Source organism: Podarcis gaigeae, assembly GCF_964106915.1.
Source record: "Podarcis gaigeae genome assembly, chromosome: 18".
NCBI classification, from domain to species: domain Eukaryota; kingdom Metazoa; phylum Chordata; class Lepidosauria; order Squamata; family Lacertidae; genus Podarcis; species Podarcis gaigeae.
The window spans coordinates 5368549-5392216 of NC_139696.1; the positions used below are offsets into that span (position 1 = coordinate 5368549).

The following is a 23668-nucleotide window of genomic DNA, read 5'->3' on the forward strand; positions in this document are numbered from 1 at the left end:
GCGCGCGCTCTTAAAAGGGCAACGGCGCCGTCGGAAAGGAGTGGGGCGCGCGCGCGCGTTTTTGGAGACGCGTGTCCCTTCCATCGCCAGGTAAAAAAAGGATGCTTGCGTATCCTGACCTGCGGCGCCGGGTTTACGTGTAATCCAAACAAGCTACAGCTCGCCCCTAAAAAAAATTATACACAAATAACATTGGGATTCATTGATTGTATAGGAAAGTAAATTGGGAAGGTATCTGTAAGCTAAACAAGATATAGCTCGCCCCTAAAAAAATTTATACACAAATAACATTGGGATTCATTGACTGTATGGGAAAATAAATTGGGAAGGTATATGAAAATATACCTGTAAGCTAAACAAGCTATAGCTCGCCCCTAAAAAAAATTATACACAAATAACATTGGGATTCATTGATTGTATGGGGAAACAAATTTTGAAGCTATATGGAAATATCTGGCAAGGACCACATTGCATACAAAGATTAAAAGTACAATACTTTCCTTTTTCTTTTCTTTTTTGCCTTTATCATCCTTTATTATTTGATTCACATAATATACATTCCTTACAACAAACAACTCCAAAGTAAACTGACAGCTCCAAAATCAAATCAAAGATTGGGATTCATTGATTGTTTGAGGAAATAATTTGGGAAGCTATATGGAAATATCTGGCAAGGACCCAGTTACATACAAAGATTAAAAGTAAGTACAATACTTGTTTTATTTTGCTTTTATCATCCTTTATTATTTGATTCACATAATATACATTCTTTACAACAAACAACTCCAAAGTAAACAGACAACTCCAAAATAAAATCGGGGGGGGGGGGATTAAAAAATTAAAGGAGGGAAAACGACAACAACTGGATGTACATTTCCAAAATACATAAGATTAAAAAAAAGAATAAAATGAAACCTACATACAGCAACAGTGTTTTGTGTTGTGTAGGCTCCGATGATGTATAAGTCATGGGCCCCGCCCATCAGTGGACTACTATGGTGATACAGTAAAGGTAAAGTTAAAGGGACCCCTGACCATTAGGTCCAGTTGTGGCCGACTCTGGGGTTGCAGTGCTCATCTCGCTTTATTGGCCGAGGGAGCCAGCGTACAGCTTCCAGGTCATGTGGCCAGCATGACTGAGCCGCTTCTGGCGAACCAGAGCAGCGCATGGAAACACCGTTTACCTTCCCGCTGGTAAGCGGTCCCTATTTATCTACTTGCACTTTGACGTGCTTTTGAACTGCTAGGTTGGCAGGCGCTGGGACCGAGCAGCGGGAGCGCACCCCGCCGCAGGGATTCGAACCGCCGACCTTTCAATCGGCAAGTCCTAGGCGCTGAGGCTTTAACCCACAGCACCACCTGCGTCCTCTTCAGGTTTATACATCTCACTAAATTTACCATCATTTTGACGTATCAAAACTTGACTTCCTTCCCCCTCTTTCTGCATTTCCCTAAATTTATTTTTAATATCTTCTGCATATTCCAAATTCGCTTAATTTGCTCATTTATTCGTCTACATTAAATATATTCGCTTATGAAACTGCAGGCTGTTACAATAGCCCTGCCAGTGTTCTGATCTGTTTACAGTTTATCTATAAATATTCAGTAAACAGTTTCCATTCTTTTATAAAAAGTTTCACCATTTCTGCATATTCCATAAGGTTTTTGTATCCATTTTTTTCGTTTACTGGGACTTTTTCTTTTTTCCATTCTGGGGCGAGTAACATTCTTGCCACTGTAGTAGCATACATAAATAACATCAAGGCTAGTATGTTTCCGAGCACAATTTAAAGGTGCTAACCTTGAAAGCCCAGTATATCTGAAGAAGCATCTCCACCCCCATTGTCCAGCCCGGACATTGAGGTCCAGCTCCGATGGTCTTCTGGCGGTTCCCTCCCTGCGAGAAGTAAGGTTACAGGGAACCAGGCAGAGGGCCTTCTCGGTGGTGGTGCCCACCCTGTGGAATGCTTTCCCATCAGATGTCAAGGAAATAAACAACTATCTGACTTTTAAAAGACATCTGAAGGCAGCCCTGTTTAGGGAAGTTTTTAAAGTTTGAGCTTTTATTTTGTTTTTAATATCCTGTTGGAAGCTGCCCAGAGTGACTAGGGAGGCCCAGTCAGATGGGTGGGGTATAAGTAATAACATTGTTGTTATTATTATTATTATTATTATTATTATTATTAGTCCACCAGTGGGTGGTGCTGTGGGTTAAACCATAGAGCCTAGGACTTGCCGATCAGAAGGTCGGCGGTTCGAATCCCCGCAACGGGGTGAGCTCCCATTGCTCAGTCCCTGCTCCTGCCAACCTAGCAGTTCGAAAGCACATCAAAGTGCAAGTAGATAAATAGGTACCACTCTGGCGGGATTGTAAACAGCATTTCTGTGCGCTGCTCCCTCAGCCAATAAAGCGAGATGAGCGCCACAACCCCAGAGTCAGCCACGACTGGACCTAATGGTCAGGGGTCCCTTTACCTTTAACCTCAGGCATGGCTATACTGGCTATACTGAATAGCAGCAGTTGTGGAGGAGTTCAGGTAGAGTCTTTCCCAGCGCTACATAGTGACAGGCATTTCACCCTTCTGCATGCAAAGCAGGTGTTCTGAGGTGCAGCCCTGCTATATTCATAGACCTGGGAATAAAAACCACATAGCACTAGATGGATGGAGACAAACCCAACTGTGGCTGATGTTTGCACGTTTGGCAAAGGCCACCAGGTGGCGTCCCAGTGCTAGCGATGGATGGGGAAAGGTTTTCATCCGAGAACTGTACAATTGCAGAGTTCGAGGGGACCCCAGAGGTCATCCAGCCCAACCCCCCGCCATGCAGGAATCTCAGCTTAAATCATCCATGACAGATGGTCGTCCAACCTCTACTTATAAACATCCAAGGAAAGAGAGACCACCACTTCCCAAGGGAGACCATTCCACTGCCAAACAGCTCTTAACATCAGAGAAGTTATTCCTGATGTTTAGTCTACTGTAACATGGAAGCCACGGGTTCAAGTCCTACACTCCATGGGTTCAAGTCCTACACTGCCTGTGTGACAGCCCTTGAGATATAGGAAGATGCCTCTCATATCTCTCTCTCTCTCTCTCTTTTTTAAAAAAGATATTTATTAAAAATTTTAGAGGTACAAAAGGAGAAAACAAAAAACATCATTTTAAACAAAAATAAAATAGAATACAAAAAAGAAAAAAGAAAAATAACAAAGAACAGAGAATTAAAATCCATTAAGAAAAAAAGAAAAAACAAGAAAAAATACAACAAATCTTCCCATTACTTATCTTTCATTAGCTTATTTCCCTGACCTCCTCACACCTCCCTTTCTTGTATTCTTTTCACATTTTTGTCCTGTAATTTATCTTGATATTAACATGACTTTACTTTCCCTCCTTTCCCCAATTAGCAGTCTGTTTTTTCCTAAATCTTTGTAACAATTCTAGACAACCGCTCTTCATAAGGCTTGGTTTGATCATTTTGGTTGCCTTCCTCTATGCATGTTCCGCTCACTGGAAGGACAGATTGTGAAGCTGAGGCTCCAAGACTTTGGCCACCTCATGAGAAGAGAAGACTCCCTGGAAAAGACCCTGATGCTGGGAAAGATGGAGGGCACAAGGAGAAGGGGATGACGGAGGATGAGATGGTGGGACAGTGTTCTGGAAGCTACCAGGCTGAGTTTGACCAAACTGCGGGAGGCAGTGGAAGACAGGAGTGCCTGGCGTGCTCTGGTCCAGGGGGTCACGAAGAGGCGGACCCGACTAAACGACTAAACAACAACAATGCATGTTCCAGCTTGTCAACATCCTTCTTAAATTGTGGGGCCCAGAACTGGACACAAAACTCCAGGTTGTGAATGTAAAGCAAATGAAGGAACATTCTTTCACCTCTGGTGGACTTGCCCTAGGGTGAAGGCCTTCTGGGAAATGATATATAATGAGCTGAAAAAGGTATTTAAGTATACCTTTACCAAGAAACCAGAGGCCTTCCTTCTGTGTATTGTCGGCCAGCAGGTGTTAAAGAAGGACAGAACATTTTTTATGTATGCAACAACGGCAGCAAGGATACTCATCGCTAAGAATTGGAAAACTCAAGATCTACCCACACTGGAAGAGTGGCAGATGCAACTGATGGACTATATGGAACTGGCCGAGATGACTGGCAGAATCCGAGACCTGGGAGAGGAGAGGGTTGAAGAAGACTGGAAGAAATTTAAGAGTTATTTAAAAAAACATTGCAATTTGGTTGAATGTTAAGAAAGGATGCTAGATCATAAATAATTGTGCACCACTAAATTAGATGAAATTATGATGATAAGTAAATTGAGGTTAAATTATAAACCTATTGGAGAATTAATAGACTATAGTTAAATGAATGTGACATAAGATTGCAAACAAGATGATAAATTGCGGGCAAGAATTGACAACGATGTAAATGGGAGCGGGAGATGTGAGGGAGTCCTAAGTAGTTAAGAAAATATGTTATGATATGTTACATTGTTCTTTATCTTTGCATTTATGTTCAAAAACCTTAATAAAAAATATATTAAAAAAAAAACCTCCAGGTTGTGGTCTGACCAAAGCAGAAGACAACAGGACTATGACTTCCCTAGACTTCTGTGATCGCAGCCTAGAATAGCATTAGCCTTTTTTGCTGCTGCAGCACGCTGTTGACTCACAGTTGAGCTTGTGGTCTACCAAGACCCCCTAGATTATGGTTACCAGGTTTTTTTCAGTGAATCCGGGGACACTTTATTTTTTTGAAGCTGAGTAGCAACAGGGAATCAGTAGTGGGGATGGTGAGGCAAAAGACCCTGGGCCCAAGCACACATGCATATTGTATAAAGGTGCAAAGCCCTTCTTTCACACCCTGTGAAACATACTGTGTTATTTATTTTATAGTACAGTACATTGATTATTAGGGACGCGGGTGGCGCTGTGGGTTAAACCACAGAGCCTAGGACTTGCTGATCAGAAGGTCGGCAGTTCGAATCCCCGCCACGGGGTGAGCTCCCATTGCTCGGTCCCTGCTCCTGCCAACCTAGCAGTTCGAAAGCACACCAGTGCAAGTAGATAAATAGGTACCGCTCCGGTGGGAAGGTAAACGGCGTTTCCATGCGCTGCTCTGGTTCGCCAGAAGCGGCTTAGTCCTGCTGGCCACATGACCCGGAAGCTGTACGCCGGCTCCCTTGGCCAATAAAGCGAGATGAGCACCGCAACCCCAGAGTTGGCCACGACTGGACCTAATGGTCAGGGGTCCCTTTACCTTTAAGCTATTGAAGGTAATGGGGCCCATTATATGTCCAGCTGTTCTTTGTCAGCAACAAAGTGCCGCTGTTTTTTGTGTTGAATATATGCTATATGGTAATTTATGGACCTAATAGGTATCTCAAGCCATTTGCCCATATTGCCATGCAACCAGTCCATGCAGAATGCAGGCACCCTATATATAGAAATGAGCAAACCAGTGATATTTTAGCGAGCAGGCGGGGCCCATGACTTACATCAGAGGAGCCTACACAACACAAAACACTGTTGCTGCATGTCACTTTTATTTGTTTTTTGTCTTATATTTTGGAAATGTACATCCAGTTTTTTTCTCCTTTTTGGGGGTCCTAAGCTATAGCTTGTTTAGCCTATACGTAAACCCAGCACTGGTTCAAAGGACACAGCGTAGAAGCTTTCTCCAACTCAGCTCTCGAAACCGAAAGCCTAGAGTCTCCTTTAGCTGCAAATGGCTTTGGCAAGTGGTAAAATGAGGAAAGGATTCTGAGACCGTTTCGGAGAGCTCTGATATGAGCTTCAGCTGTAGCTGATGATCTGTTATTTTCTCCAGAGCTTTCCGAGAATCGAGGGGGGGGGGTGAGGGGGTGTCCCCATAAAAGGAAGTAACCTTTCCTGTGTTCTGCCTCAGAAGAATGTGGTCAAACCAAATGCAAAACTCAGGAGGTTTGCAAAAGAGGAACACAACTCCAATGGTTAAATGCTGGAGGACAGGCAGATATGACAAATAAATATAAATAGCTACGGGAGACATTGCGGCCTCAATATCAAGCATTCCCCTTCTTCACTTTCTCAAAATTCTCTCACAGAATTGTAGAGTTTGAAGGGATCCCAAGAGCAATTTCGTCCTGTCCTTGGCAATGCAGAAAGTGCCCCCGGTTCTTAGGAATTCAAAGAAGAAGAAGAAAGACCACACCATTTTGAAACCAGCGGTTAAAATCTGTTCCGGTTGACCCAGTCTGCCATATTGGTCCCAAATGGCGTCTGCTTTGTGATAGGAATTTTGAGGTCTTAGATATACATGGTAATGTTCCTAAGTGTACCAACCAAGCACGTACAGTGGTACCTCGGGTTACATACGCTTCAGGTTACAGACTCCACTAACCCAGAAATAGTGCTTCAGGTTAAGAACTTTGCTTCAGGATGAGAACAGAAATCGGGCTGCGGCGGCGCGGCGGCAGCGGGAGACCCCATTAGATAAAGTGGTGCTTCAGGTTAAGAACAGTTTCAGGTTAAGAACGGACCTCCGGAACGAATTAAGTACTTAACCCGAGGTACCACTGTACATAGATCAGCACAGGAAGACCAACCTGGAACCATTTTGATTCCTAAACTGAAGAAGAGTTTGGATTTGATATCCCGCTTTATCACTACCCGAAGAAGTCTCAAAGCGGCTAACATTCTCCTTTCCCTTCCTCCCCCACAACAAACACTCTGTGAGGTGAGTGGGGCTGAGAGACTTCACAGAAGTGTGACTGGCCCAAGGTCACCCAGCAGCTGCATGTGGAGGAGCGGAGATGCGAACCCGGTTCACCAGATTACGAGACTAATGCTCTTAACCACTACACCACACTGAGCAAATGTTTTCTCTGCAAGGCCAAAGTGGGAAACCTCCCCATTGTCTCTTTCCTCACAAATCCTGTCTTAAGGGCACATTTAAGATATGAATAGGGTGTGAGCCTGTGACCTGGCCCAGGAACTAAGTATTTATCATTACAAAAGACTGGCCAGGCTCCCCAGGCAATCTAATCAAGTAACCTGCCAGACAGGAGATAAACAAGGACAGGAGAAAAACAACATTCAAATTTCTGTTTAGACCGCCTTTTCTGTGATGTAGGTGTGATGTATCTGAGGGGTGGTCTGAGGCTACACCCCTTCTGTGATGTAGGTATGATGTTTCTGGGGGTGGTCTTGATCTACAGGGTGGCAATTTCAAAAGTCTTTATAAGGCCTTGCATGCCATTTTTCCGGGTTCCTCCTCTTTTCCTGCGGGTGAGGAGAGGACCCGGTTGCAACAGCTTTAATAAAGATCAGGCTTAATAGCTGCTTTGCTTCTCAATATTCTCTAGTTGGCCTCTGTTATCTTCTCCTACCAATAGGGAACCTATGTAAGGACTCTATATGGGCTCTTGGATACCACATAAGGGAAAAGGGCAATTTTTGGTTACAACCGCTTGGATCGAAACGAATAAAACAGTTCCCTGATCTCAGGAACTGATGTGCAAAACCTCCTTTATGCCATCTCTTTTTTGTATATATATGTTGTTGTCGTCTTGTCGTTTAGTGGTGTCCGACTCTTTGTGACCCCCTGGACCAGAGCACGCCAGGCCCTCCTGTCTTCCACTGCCTCCCACAGTTGGGTCAAACTCATGTTGGAAGCATCGAGAACACTGTCCCACCATCTTGTCCTTTTTTCACCTTTTCACCCCTTGCTTCTCCCTGTAAGACCTATTGCAGTCGTTATGAGTCGTCAACAGGCTCATCACAGCTATCTGCCAACCACCCATTCCCACCACCCTTCTGAGTAATACCCCTCCCCACCTTCTCACTATATAGAAGGGTCTGGAAACTTCTGTTTCAGTGTATCTGAAGAAGTGTGCATGCACACGAAAGCTCATACCAAGAACTGACTTAGTTGGTCTTTAAGGTGCTACTAGAAGGAATTTTTTTTGTTTTGACTATGGCAGACCAACACGGCTACCTATCTGCATCTTGTCCTCTGTCGTCCCCTTCTCCTTGCGCCCTCCATCTTTCCCAACATCAGGGTCTTTTCCAGGGAGTCTTCTCTTCTCATGAGGTGGCCAAAGTCTTGGAGCCTCAGCTTCAGGATCTGTCCTTCCAGTGAGCACTCAGGGCTGATTTCCTTCTGAATGGAGAGGTTTGATCTTCTTGCAGTCCATGGGACTCTCAAGAGTCTCCTCCAGCACCATAATTCAAAAGCATCCATTCTTCGGCGGTCAGCCTTCTTTATGGTCCAGCTCTCACTTCCATACATCACTACTGGGAAAACCATAGCTTTAACTATACGGACCTTTGTTGGCAAGGTGATGTCTCTGCTTTTTAAGATGCTGTCTAGGTTTGTCATTGCTTTTCTCCCAAGAAGCAGGTGTCTCTTAATTTCGTGGCTGCTGTCACCATCTGCAGTGATCACGGAGCCCAAGAAAGTAATATCTCTCACTGCCTCCATTTCTTCCCCTTCTATTTGCCAGGAGGTGATGGGACCAGTGGCCATGATCTTTGTTTTTTTGATGTTGAGCTTCAGACCATATTTTGCGCTCGTGTGTATATACCGTATTTTTTGTTCTATAAGACTCACTTTTTCCCTCCTGAAAAGTAAGGGGAAATGTGTGTGCATCTTATGGAGTGAAGGCAGGCTGCGCAGCTATCCCAGAAGCCAGAACAGCAAGAGGGACTGCTGCTTTCACTGCGCAGCGATCCCTCTTGCTGTTCTGGCTTCTGGGATTCAGATTATTTTTCTTCTTGTTTTCCTCCTCCAAAAACTAGGTGCGTCTTGTGGTCTGGTGCGTCTTATAGAGCGAAAAATACGGTGTATTTTGTGTATGTATGTATACATATACATATATATATATATAATTTTCTGTTTTACAATTTAAAATACTCCACCTTAGCTTCTCCCCTCTATTGAACAGCCTCTGTCTCTTGGACCACCAGCTCCCATCGTGGCCCCTTGGGCTCAGGGCCCTCGAAACCGAAACCCCCCAATTCTTGAAGGGTGTCTGAACACTTCCTGGCTTGTCGGGTTGAGCAAGGCAAGGTTTCCCCAGAGCAAACTTTCCTTTCTGCTAGTATTTCCTCTCTTGCCTCCCGCCCCCCCCCCAAAGAGGGAAGTTGAGCTTCTCCTTTTTCCCTCCCCACAAGCGATGTCAAGAGTCCTGAAGGCAGAAGGCAGACGTCCGAGATCTCTGCAAGAAACAGGTAGGGCTGGGGTGTTTTGGGGGTTGGTTGAGGGGGCGCTAAGCACGGAATTGAGGGCCTCTCTGCCCTGGAGGGAGTGGGGGGGGGTCAGTGCTGAAACTGTCAACATGTGAGCTGTTGAGTCAGGCCATTTGGGTCAGTGTTGTCGGCACGGACCGGCAACAGCTGTCCCGGGTTTCCCAGCTTGGCGGTGGTGGATGGGCACCGCCAGTCAGGACCTAGAGGTGTCAGGATTCGAACCCAGGACCTCCCACGTGCAAAGGATGAGCTGTGATCCTTCCCGGGAAGGCGTCCCAAGGCCCTAGTCCTCATGAACCCGAATAACCACAGAATCATAGAATCGTGCTCCAGCTTGCTGTAGGGCAGGAATCTCAGCTTAAAGCATCCGTGGCAGACGGCCGCCCGACCTCTGCCTAAAAACCTCCGAGGAAGGAGAGTCCACCACCTGAGTCGGATTCTCCTCTCTCGTGACTTGAAGCCGTGGGTTCGAGTCCTGCCCTCCAGAGCAGGGGAAAACAAGCTTGCTCCCTCTTCCGTGCGACAGCCCTTGAGATATTTGAAAAGGGCTTTCATATCTCCTCCTTCCCAGGCGAAACATACCTAGCTCCTTCAACCGTTCCTCATCAGGCTTGGTTCCCAGACCCTTGGCCGCCCTCCTCTGCACGCTTTCCTGCTTGTCTGTACCCTTCTTAAAATGGGGTGCACAGAAATGGACACAGTATTCCAGGTGTGGTCTGACCAAGGCAGAACAGAGAGGGACACTTACTTCGCGCTGGTGCAAACGGAGGACGCTGCCTTATCAGTCTTGTCCACACTGACCGGTAGCAACTCTCATGGGGTTTCCGCAGCGCCTGGGATGGGCGTAGCCTGGAGAGAGATGCAAGGGCCAGGGAGAGGAGTTTGGGGGCCAAATCCAGCACCCACCGCTGCCTTAAGAGTATGAGATACACCTTCCTGTAACAGGTCCTCATCGCAGGCAGCAAATGTCATGCTCTCCTATCATTGTAAAACGCATCTCCCATTGGCCTCACGCCAAGGCTTCTGGGAGTTGTTTATTATTATTATTATTATTATTATTATTATTATTATTATTATTATTATTATTTATTTATTTTACAAGGTTGTTAATTGCACTTCACCAGATGTTAACCTATTACAGCCTTTGTAAGAATGGATTCCAAGTATCGTTGAATTTGTCCATGTTTATATGTTGTTCAGGGACGCAGGTGGCACTGTGGGTTAAACCACAGAGCCTAGGACTTGCCGATCAGAAGGTCGGCGGTTCGAATCCCCACGACGTGGTGAGCTCCCATTGCTCAGTCCCTGCTCCTGCCCACCTAGAGGTTCAAAAGCACATCAAAGTGCAAGTAGATAAATAGGTACCGCTCTGGCGGGAAGGTAAATGGCGTTTCCGTGCGCTGCTCTGGTTTGCCAGAAGCGGCTTAGTCCTGCTGGCCACATGACCCGGAAGCTGTACGCCGGCTCCCTCGGCCAGTAAAGCGAGATGAGCGCCGCAACCCCAGAGTCGGTCACGACTGGACCTGATGGTCAGGGGTCCCTTTACCTTTACTTTAGATGTTGTTCATATGTTGTGACTTTGTATAAGTTTTTGATCCAGTCGTAGAAGGGGGCCACATTTTTATTTTCCCAATTCAGCAGGATCAGCCTTTTTTGCCATGCTTAAGGCAGCCATAGGCAACCTTTGACCCTCCAGATGTTTTGGGTTTTTAATTTTTTTTATTAATTTTCACAAAATTATAAACAAAACAAACAGATACACAAACAGGCATAGATCATAACCTTCTTAAAATTACACTTATGAACATTGTTAAGTGACTTCCTCGCTTCCCCGTGGTTGAATTTCCATACACTTCCTTTTAACGGTTTTCCAAATCAAAGTTCTTATGAAATTTCACTTGAACATTAACATCCTTATATCCTTTAATTTTAAAATTAAACATATTGATTCATCACTTAACGTATATAAAATCCTAAGCCAATTAAATACCCGCAAGCTGTTTCCAATTAATTTAATTTTACATGTTTAACTAAATAATCATTAAATTTTGTCCATTCTTCCTAATACTCCTCCTCCTTCTGGTCGCGGACTCTTCCGGTTAGGTCGGCTAGCTCCGAAAATGCCATCATCTTCATCTGCCAGCCCTCCAGATGTTTTGGACTACAATTCCCATCATCCCTGACCACCAGTCCTGTTAGCTAGGGATCATGGGAGTTGTAGTCCCAAAACATCTGGAGGGCCGAAGGTTGCCTATGCCTGGGTTAAAGACATAGAGAGTCCATTTGTATTGTCCTTTTCGTAAGGTTCCATGTGCTGGGCAGACAATTCATGAGGATATTTTGCTCTGTAAATGTAAGGTTGTTCCGTACGGTTCTGTGGACGGTTTCAGTTACCTTCTGCCGAAAATCTTTCAATACAGTGGTACCTCGCGTTAAGTACTTAATTCGTTCCAGAGGTCTGTACTTAACCTGAAACTGTTCTTAACCTGAAGCACCACTTTAGCTAATGGGGCCTCCTGCTGCTGCCGCGCCACCGGAGCACGATTTCTGTTCTCATCCTGAAGCAAAGTTCTTAACCTGAAGCACTATTTCTGGGTTAGCGGAGTTTGTAACCTGAAGCATATGTAACCTGAAGCGTATGTAACCTGAGGGAGCTAAAAGCCCATGGATCCTCAGGAATTTTGCATTGGGTAACCCCAAATTCACCATCCGATCACATAGCATGTCCATGGCTACAGCCTGCACACAAAAAACCACGCACCCACTGTTGCGTGGGGCCGCAATGGTGCAAAAATGTGGTTACAAAGCACGGATCCACACGGATCCTCAGGATTTTTGCATTGGGCTACCCCAAACTCACCATCAAACCACGTCTGTAGCCACAGCATGAACCACAAAAATCATACATCCACTGTTTCGTTCAGAATATTTGTTTTCTTGTTTTCCTTCTCTAAAAACTAGGTGTGTCTTATGGAGCGAAAAACACGGTATCAGTCTAGATGACTCTTGTGGTTGCTTCCAGCGCCACAACTCCATGACACAGCTAAGATGTGTGAAGTGGGAACTGACCCAAATTGGCTCCATGCTCGGGCCTGACCAGGGAATGATGGGAAGGGGTCTTCACTGCCAACGGGACCCCCTGCCAACCTTTCCTTCCCCACATTCACCGCAGCCCCCTCCCCCTTTTCAAATTGTGTCTCCGCAGGATGTGGAGACTCCTGGTGACTGCCATCTTCTGCCTCCTCGCCCAGCCCGTGTACCCCAAGTGCCCTCTGCCCAACCAAACCCACCCCGCAGAGAATCTGGCCCGGTTCTTCCGGGACTCTGCGGATACGCTGGCACTCGCCGGCTGCGGAATCCCTGAAATCCCTGACGACGCCACTTTGGGGCCCCGAGTGAAAGAGCTGGACTTGTCCGAAAACGACCTCCGAAGCTTGCCGGACGGTTTCCTGAGCCGCGCCGCCAAGGTGAGAAAGCTCCGCCTGTCGAACATCAGCCTGCAGGAACTAGCTCCCCAGTTCTTCGCCAATGCGTCTGGGCTGCAAGAGCTGTGGCTGGAGAAGAACCCCCTCCGCTGGGTGCCAACCGGGGCGTTCCATGGCTGCCTGGAGAAACTCGCCGTGGACTGCCAGTGCCCCGTCGCCTGGAGTGTCCTGTCCTACTGCCAAAACTGCTCCACCGACACCGATTGCCAGTGCTTCACCTCGGAAAGCCAAGCCAGAAATGTGAGCGACTTCCACGCCCAGCAGTGCCAAAGCATGCCCGGTTCGCTCTATGCTGCCATCGTGGTGCCCATTGTGGCTGTGGTCCTCCTTACCGGACTCGCTTATTTCCTGATCCGGAGGAAGGGGGCGGCTGCCATCAGCCACAACAAGAGGGACTCCTCTGCGTCCGAGGGGGTCCACGGGCAGCCGAGGTACATCAGCCACGCTGGCCCGCAGGGCGAAGGGGGCCACGGCTGCCACGCCAACTACGAAAACATCGACCACGGGGCCGGAACCAGGCAAGGAAAGCGGCGGGCCAGCAAGCCGTCGACAAGCAGGCAAGCTTTTTCTTTTAAAAAATGATTTTATTTTTGCCTTCTTCATTCCTTAAAACTGTAAGGAAGAATGGGGAAATCTTTATATACTGTATTTTTTTTGCTCTATAAGACTCACTTTCCCCCTCCTAAAAAGTAAGGGGAAATGTGTGTGCGTCTTATGGAGCGAATGCAGGCTGCGCAGCTATCCCAGAAGCCAGAACAGCAAGAGGGATTGCTGCTTTCACTGCACAGCGATCCCTCTTGCTGCTCTGGCTTCTGAGATTCAGAATATTTTTTTCCTTGTTTTCCTACTCCAAAAACTAAGTGTGTCTTGTGGTCTGGTGCATCTTATAGAGCAAAAAATATGGTATATACTCGCCAGAGTGGTGCATGCTCTGGTTATCTCTCGCTTGGACTACTGCAATGTGCTCTATGTGGGGCTACCTTTGAAGGTGACCTGGAAACTACAACTAATCCAGAATGTGGCAGTTAGACTGGTGACTGGGAGCGGCTGCCGAGACCACATAACACCGGCCTTGAAAGACCTACATTGGCTCCCAGTACAGTTCTGAGAACAATTCAAAGTGTTGGTGCTGACCTTGAAAGCTCTAAACGGCCTCAGCCCAGTATATCTGAAGGAGTGTCTCCACCCCCATCATTCTGCCCGGACACTGAGGTCCAGCTCCAAGGGCCCTCACTGTGAGAAGCCAAGTTACAGGGAACCAGGCAGAGAGCCTTCTCAGTGGTGGCGCCCACCCTGGGGAACACCCACCCACCAGATGTCAAAGAGACAAACGTTTAGAAGACATCTGAAGGCAGCCCTGTTTAAGGAAGCTTTTAATGTTTAATAGGTTATTGTATTTTAGTGTTTTGTTGGAAGCTGCCCAGAGTGGCTGGGGAAACCCAGCCAGATAGGCGGGGTATAAATAATTATTTATTTATTTATTTATTTATTTATTTAGGAGACCACTGCTGATGAAAAACATGTTGGGATAATTGACTCTGTGTGAAGCTGCACAGAATGCACGTAGTCAAAAATCCCAACTTGTTTACTCTTAAGTAACCAAGTTACTAGTAGCAGCGCCTTGTTCCTGCTTCGTCCGTCATGCCTGCAACTGATTGTTTTCTGGAACTCTGCTTATGCTCTGCTAAGGTCTGGCTAAGGTCCTGCAACAGGTCAAATTTGCAAAACACCAATAAAACATTAGCAGGATTTTAACATTTCTTGTAATGTAACAACCACTTTGGATAATACAGACAGGTATGAAACATAGATTATGAAATAATTTGTTGTTGTTGTTGTTTAGTCGTGTCCGCCTCTTTGTGACCCCCTGGACCAGAGCACGCCAGGCCCTCCTGTCTTCCACTGCCTCCCGCAGTTGGGTCAAACTGGTAGCTTCAAGAACACTGTCCCACCATCTCATCCTCTGTCATCCCCTTCTCCTTGTGCCCTCCATCTTTCCCAACATCAGGGTCTTTTCCAGGGAGTCTACTCTTCTCATGAGGTGGCCAAATTGAAATAATACACAGTTGCAAAGACCCATGGAAGGGTCTCGAGATTCAGAGAAATCTCTCTATACGGATGTGCATCTGGTATTGTTATAAATTTTTATTTGAAAAACCGAATGAAAGCAATTTCAAAAAATGTTAATTTATTGCTGAATGTTTCAATTTTGCAAACGTCACAAAAAAACAGAAAACAGATGGCGATGGAAGGCTTAATGGCAAATTCAAAATATTTTTAAAACTTTTTTTAAAAAAGCATTTTCATAGCGTTTTTAATATGAGTCTAGAAGGGGAAGAAATGGAGGCAGTGAGAGATTTTACTTTCTTGGGCTCCATGATCACTGCAGATGGTGACAGCAGCCACGAAATTAAAAGACGCCTGCTTCTTGGGAGAAAAGCGATGATAAACCTAGACAGCATCTTAAAAAGCAGAGACATCACCCTGCCAACAAAGGTCCATATACTTAAAGCGCTGGTTTTCCCAGTAGTGATGTATGGAAGTGAGAGCTGGACCATAAAGAAGGCTGATCGCCGAAGAATGGATGCTTTTGAATTCTGGTGCTGGAGGAGACTCTTGAGAGTCCCATGGACTGCAAGAAGATCCAACCTCTCCATTCTGAAGGAAATCAGCCCTGAGTGCTCACTGGAAGGACAGATCCTGAAGCAGAGGCTCCAAGACTTCGGCCACCTCATGAGAAGAGAAGACTCCCTGGAAAAGACCCTGATGCTGGGAAAGATGGAGGGCGCAAGGAGAAGGGGACGACAGAGGACGAGATGGTGGGACAGTGTTCTCGAAGCTACGAACATGAGTTTGACCAAACTGTGGGAGGCAGTGGAAGACAAGAGTGCCTGGCATGCTCTGGTCCAGGAGGCCACAAAGAGTCAGACAAGACTAAATGACTCAACAACAACAAAGCTTCCACCTGGGAGGCCCCCAAGGTCACATCTAGGGGGTTCGAATCTGGGGGAGGGGCAGTGTCCTAGGGAACTGTCTCCCTGGTTTTGTCTATTTTCCTCTTGACTCAACTCCCAGGAACTTCATTCCGGTCAAAACACGGCTTGCAAACTCTTCCATAGGTTCGGTTTTCCAAACTTGGGTCTCCAGCTTTTGATGGGACTACAACTCCCATCACCCCTAGCTAGCAGGGCCAGTGGTCAGGGATGATGGGAACTGTAGTCAGAATACAGCTGGAGGGCCAAGTTTTGGGAGAACCTGATTTAGAAAGTGGAAGAGAGGTGTCAGCAGACCTTAACTCCGAAGCAGGAAGTCCATTCTTCCTCCAAAACACTTCCCTCCAGCCCAGAGGTGAACCGAAAAGAAAAACCGAAATGCAAACTCTCTTAAAATGCTGACTATCAGCAATTTGGGCTGCAGCGCCTGCAGAGGAGCTGGCTTTGCAGAAGAAGCTGAGGCAGAAACGAGATTTCGCCTGTGGTTTTTAAATGAGCGGCAGGGATCTTGTTTGTCCTCCGTTTGCGAAGCAGCAGAAGGCAGCTTTCTTCTGAAAGCAAGTCGCAAAAAAAGGCAGCTGTCTTATTTGCACAGTGTGTCGCAGAGCGGCGGAACTCACCGCCACAGGAACCAGGGATGCCCGGCAACTCGGAGAGCTTTTAAAAAGGATCAGACCACATGCACGAAGGATCAAGGCTCTCCACAGTTACTAGCCACAGTTCCTCAGCTGCTGTTGGCATGTGGGTCTTGTCTTTTCTTTTCCAAATTTTAAAATTCATTTTATAACACTAATAAACAACACAAACAGAAAAACAAACAATGCAAACAAATTCTTGTCTTACCCTTCTTTTTTCTAAACATTGACATTTAGCCCCCCCCCCCCATCTGATTTTCATTTTACCTTATCTTTAGCAGTTTACATATACAGTGGTACCTTGGGTTACAGACGCTTCAGGTTACAGACTCCACTAATCCAGAAATTGTACCTCAGATTAAGAACTTTGCTTCAGGATGAGAACAGAAATTGCAGCAGGAGGCCCCATTAGCTAAAGTGGTGCTTCAGGTTAAGAACAGTTTCAGGTTAAGAACAGACCTCCGGAACGAATTAAGTACTTAACCCGAGGTACCATTGTATCATAATTTTTAACCATTTTTTAATCATGCTTACTTTTAAAATCTTCACATATTATCCCTTACAAATAATACTATTTTAAAATACACTCTCTTCAAACCCTACAGCCTATATCCGCTTCCAAAGCTATTTTAAGATTTAAATATTAACATTTTTTCCCCTTCAAATATTCTTTAAACTTCTTCCAATCTTCTTCCACTGTCTCTTCTCTCTGGTCTCGGAGTCTCCCAGTCAGTTCAGCAAGTTCCATATAGTCCATTGTCTTCATCTGCCATTCTTTGATAGTTGGTACATGTGGATCTATAGGGGACGCAGGTGGCGCTGTGGGTTAAAGCCTCAGCGCCTAGGACTTGCCGATCGAAAGGTCGGCGGTTCGAATCCCTGCGGCGGGGTGCGCTCCCGCTGCTCGGTCCCAGCGCCTGCCAACCTAGCAGTTCAAAAGCACCTCCGGGTGCAAGTAGATAAATAGGGACCGCTTACCAGCGGGAAGGTAAACGGCGTTTCCGTGTGCGGCTCTGGCTCGCCAGAGCAGCGATGTCACGCTGGCCACGTGACCCGGAAGTGTCTTCGGACAGCGCTGGCCCCTGGCCTCTTGAGTGAGATGGGCGCACAACCCCAGAGTCTGTCAAGACTGGCCCGTACGGGCAGGGGTACCTTTACCTTTACCTTTACCTTTACATGTGGATCTTAAAAGAGCCATCTTGTTGGTGACTGTGAGGAAAGGATTCTGAGCTGTGATGAGCTCCCTTGGGCCTCATCCAGCTCCTTGTAGGGCTCTTCTTAGTTTCATTTTGTTGTTGTTGTTTAGTCGTTTAGTCGTGTCTGCCTCTTCATGACCCCCTGGACCAGAGCACATCAGGCACTCCTGTCTTCCACTGCCTCCCGCAGTTTGGTCAAACTCATGCTGGTAGCTTCGAGAACAGTGTCCAACCATCTCGTCCCCTTCTCCTTGTGCCCTCCATCTTTCCCAACCTCAGGGTCTTTTCTCATGAGGTGGCCAAAGTACGTTTCCGAGCACAATTCAAAGTGTTGGTGCTGACCTTTAAAGCCCTAAACGGCCCAGTAGACCTGAAGGAGCGTCTCCACCTCCATGGTTCAGCCCAGACACTGAGGTCCAGCGCCGAAGGCCTTCTGGCGGTTCCCTACCTGCGAGAAGTGAGGTTGCAGGAACCAGGCAGAGGGCCTTCTCGGTGGTGGCGCCCGCCCTGCGGAATGCCCTCCCACCAGATGTCAAAGAGAAAAACAACTACCAAACTTTTAGAAGGTAGCCCTGTTTAGGGAAGCTTTTAATGTTTGATGTATTACAGTATTTTAATATTTTTTTGAAAGCCGCCCAGAGTGGCTGGGGAAGCCCAGGCAGATGGGCGGAGTATAAATAATAAATTATTATTATTATATTATTATTAGAGTCTTGGAGCCTCAGCTTCAGGATCTGTCCTTCCAGTGAGCACTCAGGGCTGTTTTCCTTCAGAATGGAGAGGTTTGATCTTCTTGCAGTCCATGGGACTCTCAAGAGTCTCCTCCAGCACCAGAATTCAAAAGCATCCATTCTTCGGCAATCAGCCTTCTTGATGGTCCAGCTCTCACTTCCATACATCACTACTGGGAAAACCATAGCTTGAACTATACGGACCTTTGTTGGCAAGGTGATGTCTCTGCTTTTTAAGATGCTGTCCAGGTTTGTCATTGCTTTTCTCCCGAGAAGCAGGCGTAACAGAGTCTCCGTGGACAGAGGCAGTCTACCTTAGAGTGGCAGAGAACAAGAGTGGGAGAAGTCGGTGGCTCTCACATCCTCATGGGGCTTCTCATTTAGGGCATCTGTGAGGACAAGGATGCCGGATCCAGAGGGTCTCTTTTTAGATTCCCCGCTTTCAAAATTTGCACCTGAATTTTGCGATCTGAGCTCCCCAACACACCAGCGGGCCCCCCCAAAATAGCATATATTGTGGGGAGAGCAAGCAAAACACTTATATCCCTGAAAATATCACGCAGCCCATTAGAGGAAATTGTGAAAATGTGTACCTGCTAGCAGAACTGTTCGTGTACAACAGTTGAATTTGGTGAATTTTCACGATGATCTTTCGTTTCTTATTTTTTGAAAATTGCAGTAGAAACTCTGAGGGATTGAGGAAATGAGAGAAATGAATAGAAAGTGAAACTGCTTATAGAGGAATATATTGGGAGGGAAAGTCACAGAGATGTTGAACGGCTGTCCGTTTTGGACGGGGCTAGGAGGTCACCCCAGGCTGTGCGTTGCGTAATTTGGTGGTGTCAGAAGTGGCCATGGGGAAATAAACTCGGTCTGGAAAAAGCAGTGGATCCGACCCCTGTCCCTGCCCCCAACAGAACAAACCGAGGGGCGTCCATTGTGGCGGCAGAGAGCACCATATTTTTCACTCTATAAGATGCACCAGACCACAAGACACACCTACTTTTTGGAGGAGGAAAACAAGAAAAAAAATATTCTGAATCTCAGAAGCCAGAACAGCAAGAGGGATCGCTGCGCAGCGAAAGCAGCAATCCCTCTTGCTGTTCTGGCTTCTGGGATAGCTGCGCAGCCTGCATTCGCCCCATAAGACGCGCACACATTTCCCCTTACTTTTTAGGAGGGAAAAAGTGAATCATAGAATCATAGAGTTGGAAGAGACCACAAGGGCTATTGAGTCCAACCCCCTGCCAAGCAGGAAGTCTTATAGAGCAAAAAAATACCATAATTTTTCTCTTCCACGGCTAGCAATTCCAATTGTTGCTGAGTCACAGAGACTCTTGGATGTTGAGACAGGATCTTGCGAGCCGGGCGTTTGTGCGCACCCGTTCCAAAGGTGGCGGGAGAGTCACACGCCCATCCCAAGACAGCTCACACTCTTAGCTAATTTCCGATGGGGCAATTTGCTCGCTCTGAGCTGACAGGAATAGATGTGAGGGGGGGGGTTGGGTGTGTGTGCAAATCCACAGGGTGCGACACAACAGCTTGTTCCAAGGAAACTGGGAGGGGCTGCAGCTCAGGGGAGAAATACTTGCCTGGCATGCAGAAGGCACCGGGTTCAAGCAGGTTGCCTCAAATTTCAGCAGCAACACCAAAATCAAGCCCGTTTCAGTTGCAGCTCAGCCTCACCACTGGGAAAAGACTTTCAGGCTGAGACCCTCCCTGCCCACGGACTGTCTTGCCAGAGTGGTGCATGCTCTAGTTATCTCCCGCTTCGACTACTGCAATGCGCTCTACGTGGGGCTACCTTTGAAGGTGACGCGGAAACTGCAATTAATCCAGAATGGGGACTGGGAGTGGCCGCCGGGACCACATAACACCAGTCCTGAGAGATCTGGATTGGCTCTCAGTATGTTTCCGAGCACAATTCAAAGTGTTGGCGCTGACCTTCAAACCCCTAAACGGCCTCGGTCCAGAATACCTGAAGGAGCGTCTCCACCTCCATCGTCCAGCCCAGACACTGAGATCCAGCGCCGAGGGCCTTCTGGCAGTTCCCTCATTGCGAGAAGTGAGGTTACAGGGAACCAGGCAGAGGGCCTTCTCGGTAGTGGCACCCACCCTGTGAAATGTCCTCCCTTCAGAAGTGAAGGAAATAAGCAGCTATCTTATCTTTAAAAGACATTTGAAGGCAGCCCTGTTTAGGGAAGTTTTTAATAAAGCACTGAGCCTCTTGGGCTTGCTGAGCAGAAGGTTGGCGGTTTGAATCCCTGCGACGGCGTGAGCTCCCGTTGCTCGGTCCCTGCTCCTGCACAACCTTTACCTAATGCTGTATTGTTTTTAACACTTGATTGAAAGCCGCCCATAGTGGCTGGGGAAACTCAGCCACATGGGCAGGGTATAAATATATTATTATTATTATTATTATTATTATTATTATTATTATTATTATTATTTCTTCTGCCTTAAACCGTGGGCAACCTCTGCCAGTTCGTGTAGACAGCATTGGCAGTTTCCTTTGGCCTTAAATGATGAGGACCGGAATCTTGCTTTATCCTGAAGGAAATGACCAAAGTTCACTGCTTGGCACAGAGAGGGTCCGCAGTTCAGTTTCCCAGGCATTGTTTGGAAAAGGTTAAAGGTAAAGGGACCCCTGACCATTAGGTCCAGTCACAGACAACTCTGGGGTTGCGGCGCTCATCTCGCTTTACTGGCCGAGGGTGCCAGCGTACAGCTTCCGGGTCATGTGGCCAGCAGGACTAAGCCGCTTCTGGCGAACCAGAGCAGCGCACGGAAACGCCGTTTACCTTCCCACCGGAGTGGTACCTATTTATCTACTTGCACTTTGACGTACTTTCGAACTGCTAGGTTGGCAGGAGCAGGGACTGAGCAACGGGAGCTCACCCCATCATTGCGGGGATTCGAACCGCCGACCTTCTGATCGGCAAGTCCTAGGCTCTGTGGTTTAACCCACAGCGCCACCCGTGTCCCGCAGGGAAGAGGTTGCTTGTCCCCCAAAACCCCAAAAATCTGGGGAGCTGCTGCCAGTCAGTGTGGGCAGCTAGATAGGACAAGGTGAGCCAGTCTTTCTGATTGTGGTTGTGTCGAGAAGCAACAGAGCGCACCGCCTGGGCGTGAAGTCAAACTGCTGCATTGGCACCGCCGGTGACTTTCTCGGGGTGCAAGCCTGGGCTGTATGTCTGGAGGTCCTGGGCTGCCCAGACCCCCCTCTCGGCCTCAAATATGGGGTCCGAAGGAAAGCAAAGCAAGACGTTTGGCATTGCTGGGCTGCAGGAGTTGCTGGAAGGAGGCGTACAAGGTGCTGTCCAACTGCCTTAGGGACTCCGCTCCAGATTTGTGTAGGACCACAGATCATAGCTGTCAACTTACAGATTTGAAAATAAGGGACCAGCAACCTCGGAAATAAGGGATCAGCAGCAAAAATAAGGGATTTTCCAAGCACAGGTATGTTCAACTTCTGAGCCCCTCCGAGTCAAAGGCAGAAAGCCCAGCCAGCAGCCAAACGAAGCCTCAAGCGGTGGTTCCCACAGCGCAGCAACCCGGCAAAGGGGATGCAGCAAGGGAAACCACCGTCACCTCTCTGCTGGGAAGCGCTGAGCAAAGGCGAGTCCCCAGGCAACGCAGCCGATTTGATTGGCACAAGGCAGGCAAACTCCACCCCCCAGTCGTTCTTAGACTCCTTATTGGGTGAGCAACACAGCCAAGCAACACAGTTGGAGCCTCCCTCCTCCCTGGCCGGCAGGGAGGGAGGGAGAGGAGCTGTTTCCTATGAAACCCGGGAAATTTAGGGGACATCACCAATAAGGAACGGTTGACAGCTATGCCACAGATATGCCCCCCCCCAATTTGGAGAAACGCTGTCCCAGAAATTGCGGCCAACTTCTTTGCAGAATTTCAGTTTCCCATGGACCCCCTTGCCTTTCCCATGGCTCCTTCGCTTGCTCGGGATCCAAGGGAAATTTGGGAGCCAAGGGAAGTTTGGACTAGCTTTGCAGCAAATGGCCCTGCAATTCATTTAACAACAAACAAACACTTGCAGTAGAAGAAAGGAAGGTGGTGGCTCAGGGAGGGAGGCACAAAAACGAAAAACGAAAACAAAATCCAATTGCTTTAATTTCTTCCTTTCGTCCACAGGATGAGCCCCGGAGCCCCTGATCCAGACGTCCCTCACGACGACCAGCCTGTCTATGCCAACACTCAGGATCTGTATTACAACTACAGTGGGGGCACCCCCTCGGGAAACACCGAGGAGGACATTTATATTGTTCCTGATCAGTGACCCACATAAAACCCCACACCGGCTGGCTCCCCTCCGCATTGCATCTGATGGTTTTATGGCAACTGGTGTATTCAATGCTTCTCTGGTGGAACACGCCCCCCCAACTCACTCCTTCCTTCCTTCCTTCCTTCCTTCCTTCCTCCTCCCTCCCTCCCTCCCCCACCCCTCCCCTTCCTTCCTCCTCTCTCCCTCCCTTCTTCCCTCCCCCTGCCTCCTTCCTTCCTTCCTTCCTTCCTTCCCCTCCCTCCCTCTCTCCCTCCCTTCTTTCTCATCTTACTTTTCCTTCCTTCCTTCCTTCCTTCCTTCCTTCCTTCCTTCCTTCCTTCCTTCCTTTTTCCCTCCCTCCCTCCCTCCCTCCCTCCTCCTCCCCCTCCCCCTCCCCTCCCTCCCCTTCCTTCCTCCTCCCTCCCTCTCTCCCACCTTACTTCCTTCTCCCTCCCTCCCCCTCCCTTCCTCCTCCCTCCCTCCCTCCCTCCCTCTCTTTCTTTCTTTCTTTCTTTCTTTCTTTCCACCTTTAAACAGAACCTTGGAATGGCAGAGTTGTAAGGGGACCCCCAGAGTTCTCTAGCCCACCTCTTGCAATGCAGGGTTCCCTGACAGCTGGCCATGCAACCTCTTTTTAAAAAAAAAAAACCTCCAAGGAAAGAGCCCACAACCACCAGGAAGTGCTTTCTAACGCTTAAATCGCTTAAATCGGGGTTCCTTCTTGAATCCGTTGGTTTGCGTCCTATGTGTGCAGTTCCCCTCTTTGGCCCGCGGGGCAGCCTTCCCACGCTATCATGGGACCATCTCTGACATCAGAAGTGTAGATCTCTGTAAGCAAAGTGTCACGGAATCCTCAGATTGGGACCCCGAGGGCCAAATAGCACAATCCTGTGTGATGCTGCACAAAGCGCAACTCTGCACCTGCACATTTCATGATGCATTTGTGCTAGCGCATGGGCATCATTATTGAGGGGAAGTGCGTGGAATAGGTGTCAGTGTTTCGATTTCTGGGAATGGAGTTGAGAGACGACCTAACCTGGGGAGAAAACAACAAAGACCCGATGAAGAGAGCACAGCAGAGGTTATATTTTCCGGAAAAAGAATCTCTCAAAG

General features: G+C 47.6%; 1 protein-coding gene across 1 annotated transcript; it reads left to right on the top strand.

Moving 5' to 3' along the window:
- The first annotated feature begins 35 nt into the window (after positions 1–35).
- Positions 36–22721, top strand: LOC310835736 (uncharacterized protein). Its single transcript, XM_083720683.1, has 3 exons — positions 36–90; positions 12442–13278; positions 22426–22721. Exons 2-3 carry the CDS (start codon positions 12443–12445, stop codon positions 22568–22570), a joined length of 981 nt encoding a protein of 326 aa, XP_083576809.1. The 5' UTR covers positions 36–90; position 12442; the 3' UTR covers positions 22571–22721.
- Positions 22722–23668: the final 947 nt, after the last annotated feature.

What these genes read in the sequence shown, in the direction of transcription:
- LOC310835736 (XM_083720683.1), top strand. Translation starts at nt 12,443, where the DNA reads ATGTGGAGACTCCTGGTGACTGCCATCTTCTGCCTCCTCGCCCAGCCC. An exon ending in AGCAAGCCGTCGACAAGCAG is followed by an intron (nt 13,279 to 22,425) that starts GCAAGCTTTTTC and finishes TTTCGTCCACAG; the next exon opens with GATGAGCCCCGGAGCCCCTG.